This window comes from Cannabis sativa, chromosome 3 (assembly GCF_029168945.1).
Source record: "Cannabis sativa cultivar Pink pepper isolate KNU-18-1 chromosome 3, ASM2916894v1, whole genome shotgun sequence".
NCBI lineage: Eukaryota > Viridiplantae > Streptophyta > Magnoliopsida > Rosales > Cannabaceae > Cannabis > Cannabis sativa.
The window spans coordinates 42,643,591-42,647,212 of NC_083603.1; the positions used below are offsets into that span (position 1 = coordinate 42,643,591).

The 3,622-nt window shown below is 52.1% G+C and overlaps 1 protein-coding gene across 1 annotated transcript; it reads right to left on the minus strand.

Annotated features, from left to right (window-relative positions):
• Positions 1–417: 417 nt before the first annotated feature.
• Positions 418–3,351, minus strand: LOC133035743 (uncharacterized). The gene is made up of 2 exons (XM_061111900.1): positions 2,199–3,351; positions 418–2,103 (listed from the first exon to the last, which is right to left on the minus strand). Exons 1-2 carry the CDS (start codon positions 2,952–2,954, stop codon positions 1,408–1,410), a joined length of 1,452 nt encoding a protein of 483 aa, XP_060967883.1. The 5' UTR covers positions 2,955–3,351; the 3' UTR covers positions 418–1,407.
• Between the last annotated feature and the right edge of the window lie 271 nt (positions 3,352–3,622).

Consider the following 3,622-nt stretch of genomic DNA (forward strand, 5'->3'; position numbering starts at 1 on the left):
CGCGGTCTGGGGCATAGATCTCATCGGGTCTCTACCTACGGGAAAAGGAGGAGTAAAGTATGCAATAGTAGCAGTAGACTACTTCACCAAATGGACAGAGGCTGAGCCTATGAAGACAATAACCGCTAAGAAGGCGTTGGACTTTGTTGTCAAAAACATAGTGTGTCGATACGGCTTACCTCACAAAATAGTCTCAGACAATGGAAAGCAATTTGATTGCGAGGAATTTACTGACTTCTGCAACCGACACGGAGTAGTGAAAAGCTTCTCCGCGGTAGCCCGACCTCAAACAAACGGCCAGGCGGAGGCAGTCAATAAAATCCTAAAGGTCACCTTGAAAAAGAAGCTGCTGGCTTGTAAAAATAACTGGCCTGAAGAATTGCCAAGGGTATTGTGGGCCTACCGGACGACCCCCAGAACCACAACCGGTCACTCGCCGTTCTCAATGGCATACGGTTGTGAGGCAATGGTCCCGGTGGAAACATTATTCCCATCCCACAGGAGAACGACCTACGATCCGGCCACCAATCAGGCCCTGCTCCAAGAAGCTCTGGATCAAGTCGAAGAACTCCGGGATGAGTCCCAAATACGGATGGCCGCTTATCAAAAGAAGGTGACCAAGTATTTTAACTCCAAGGTTAAAAACAGAAAATTCGCTATCGGTGACATGGTCCTAAGAAGGGTCTTCCCAGCCACCCAAGAACCCGGAGTGGGGGTACTTGGACCAAATTGGGAAGGACCATATGAAATCGAGGACGAAATCGGCTCTGGCACTTATAAATTGAAAAGAATGGACGGAACTACTGTCCCAAGAGCCTGGAATGCCGATCACCTCAGAAAATACTACCAGTAGCGAATTAAACTTAGCTTTTGTTCAAAGGGTTTGTACCGTCCAAATGTATGCCTCCTCTATATTAAATAAAGCTGAGTGCCTTAAAAACAAAGTTTCTATGCCACTCAGGGGGGTACTAGGGTATACCGCACGGACAAACAAAAACAAGCTAAGTAAAATATCCTGACCCAAAGGGCAGGTCAAGCTAAGTAAAATATCCTGACCCAAAGGGCAGGTCAAGCTAAGTAAAATATCCTGACCCAAAGGGCAGGTCAAAAACATGCGCAAAAATAAAGAGCGTAAGTATGAAATCCTGAGCCAAAGGACAGGTTGAAATATATAAAGTGTGGAAAAAAGATCGCACATATATATAAATAAAAAAAAAATAAAATATCCTAGCCCGAAGGTTAGGTCATACACATATAAATGGCCCGGGGACAGGCCTTAAATTGTCTCCCCTTCAAATAAAAGCTGCCGCCTGTAAGTAAATTGTTCTAAGGCAGCAGCAAGTATGTACAAAGAAAAAAAAGAGTTATGAAGAGAACGGGTACAATCTGGGTCAGTAATATGGCAGCTCAGTCAGCCCGCGGCGGAAGACGAGGTCCGATCCGTGCCTCAAGCTCAGCATCAAGTCTCTTCTTCTTCTCCCGAAATTTGGCAATCATGTCCTCGGGTTTGGGATAGAAGGAAAGCTTGATACTCTGATCGTTGGTGGCCCAAGCCATGTAGACACCATCATCAAAGCGCTTCGGGCACCGGGCACAGGAGACGGGAGAAAGGAGCTCGGCCCTCTTGGCCTTCCTAATAGACTGATCTTTATAGTCCCGAAGCTCCTTCAACTCCGCAGCCAGAGCGGCCTTGGATTCAATATCCGACTGGTGAGTCTCCTCTAGAGACCTCACCTTGGCGGCCATTTCGTCCAAAGCCTCCCTGGCCTCCCGAAGGTCCCGCCTAGCCTTCTCGGCAGCCTCAGTCTGAGCCCTTAGCTCCTCCTGATGATGGGCCTCCATCCTGCCTCTCCGCTGGGCCTCGGCCTGGATCATGTCCTCCGCCTGAGCCTCCCTCCGGATGGCCTCCTCCTCCCTGGCCTTGGCCCTCTCTTCCTTAGCCTTGGCCGCTGCTTCCTGGCGCTCGGCGGCCTCCTGGTAGATCTGCCTCTCCGCAGTAAGGTCTTGGAGGACCTTCTTGACGTCGTTCATGTCCCCAAAATCGGACAGAGCGAAGCCATGGCTTATGATGTTCTTGGAGAGGCGACCAGCCTCAGCTGCAAGCTGAACCATAACGGGATGTAAGGAAAAATTTCTCAAAGGAAGAAAACAAAATACAAACACCAAAAAGGAAACGCAAGAAGTTGCAAAGTACTTACCACTGTGAGGGAATGGCTGAGGTCCTGGACTTGGAAGATGGAGTTCAGGGAAGCGCAAGTGGCAAACCGCTTGGGCGCACAGCGTGTAAGCTGAGAGGCGAACTCACCGGTCATTTCCGCGGCGAAGGGAGCCAGAGTGGGCCCTAGGAGGGGACGGAACCAGTCTGCCAAAGGATCCAGGTTGAGGTTCCACGGATCATGATAGTCCGGATGGTTAATGCTCGCCTCAACCTCCGCTCGCAGAATCCTCCTAAGGGCCTCCACATCGGCATATCCCCGGGAGTACTCGTCCATAGCGTAGTTGTGTTTGGCTATGCGAAGCTCCTGCCTTGCCTCATCCCCCGGAATCGGGGTAAGCTCAATGCGAGGAGGAGCAGGATTTTCCTCCATCGGAGACACCCCGCCGTCTAGGCCATGAGCGGGAGTGTCGGCCCTCCGAGGCCTCTTCGGCTCGTCTTGGGCGATCATCTTGCCCTTACGCTTGCGAATCAGAGCCACTTCAGACTCCTCCTCGTCCTCCTCTGCTACCACTGGAAGAGCTTGAGGGTCTCCAGCACCCTCGGCGGCTTCCTCCGAGAAGTCCCACCCTTTCCCCTGGCCTTCTCCCGGAAGCACCTCCTCGTCATCCACCAAGTCGATGGTTTCGGGAGGAGCGCCGGAGGAAACCTTCAAGGAAGGGGCCGGGGGAGAGGGGGTGAAAGCCGGAGGAGCCACCGGAGTATGGACCCCAGCCAGCCGTTCCAGGATGGCATCCATGGAGGTACCTGTTCCAATAAAACAAGCAAGTGTTAAAAGTCCGTGAGAAACTACTTACAAAAAGGTGCAGCAAATAAACTACTCCTACCCGGACTCCCTAGTTCGGCCCTAGCAAAGTCCCGAACTTTAATGCTGGCAGCATCATCTCCAAGATAACTGTCCGAGGGCCGAAACCAGCTGGACGCTATGTAAGCCGACGGACCTAAGGGAATAGGTTCCGGAGGGCCGAGACCCATCCGGGACCGACCTAGGTAATCTCCTAAGTTTGTAAAATAAAATTCCTTCAAATGATCCCCCCACCGGGTCGACGGCATCTTAAACCTACGGAGACGCTCGTCGAACCCTATGGGCCTACGACTGGTATATTCATCAACGGAAGGGACATATTGAATTATCAAAGGAGACTTACCACCAAAGCACTCGAAGTGCACCGGGAGCGCCCGAGTTTGGTTCGGGGACTGAAGGCTGGGGCCGGGAAGTCTGGTTCTCAGAAGAACCTTCAAGACGAAGGGGTCCCCCGGCGGAAGGACCTCCAATCTCTTCTTGAAGTATCTTGTCAAAAAATTTTGCTTCGGACTTCCCGCCGATGGCTTGGCTCCTCCGCACCACCGGGCTCCCCACGCGAAGCCCTCTCCCAGAGGCAGCCTGGGCACTGGAATACGCCTTCT

Coding starts and splice junctions, on each gene's coding strand:
- LOC133035743 (XM_061111900.1), bottom strand. CDS start 2,954: ATGGATGCCATCCTGGAACGGCTGGCTGGGGTCCATACTCCGGTGGCT. Junction 2,104..2,198: donor TCAGCCATTCCCTCACAGTG/GTAAGTACTTTG, acceptor GTTATGGTTCAG/CTTGCAGCTGAGGCTGGTCG.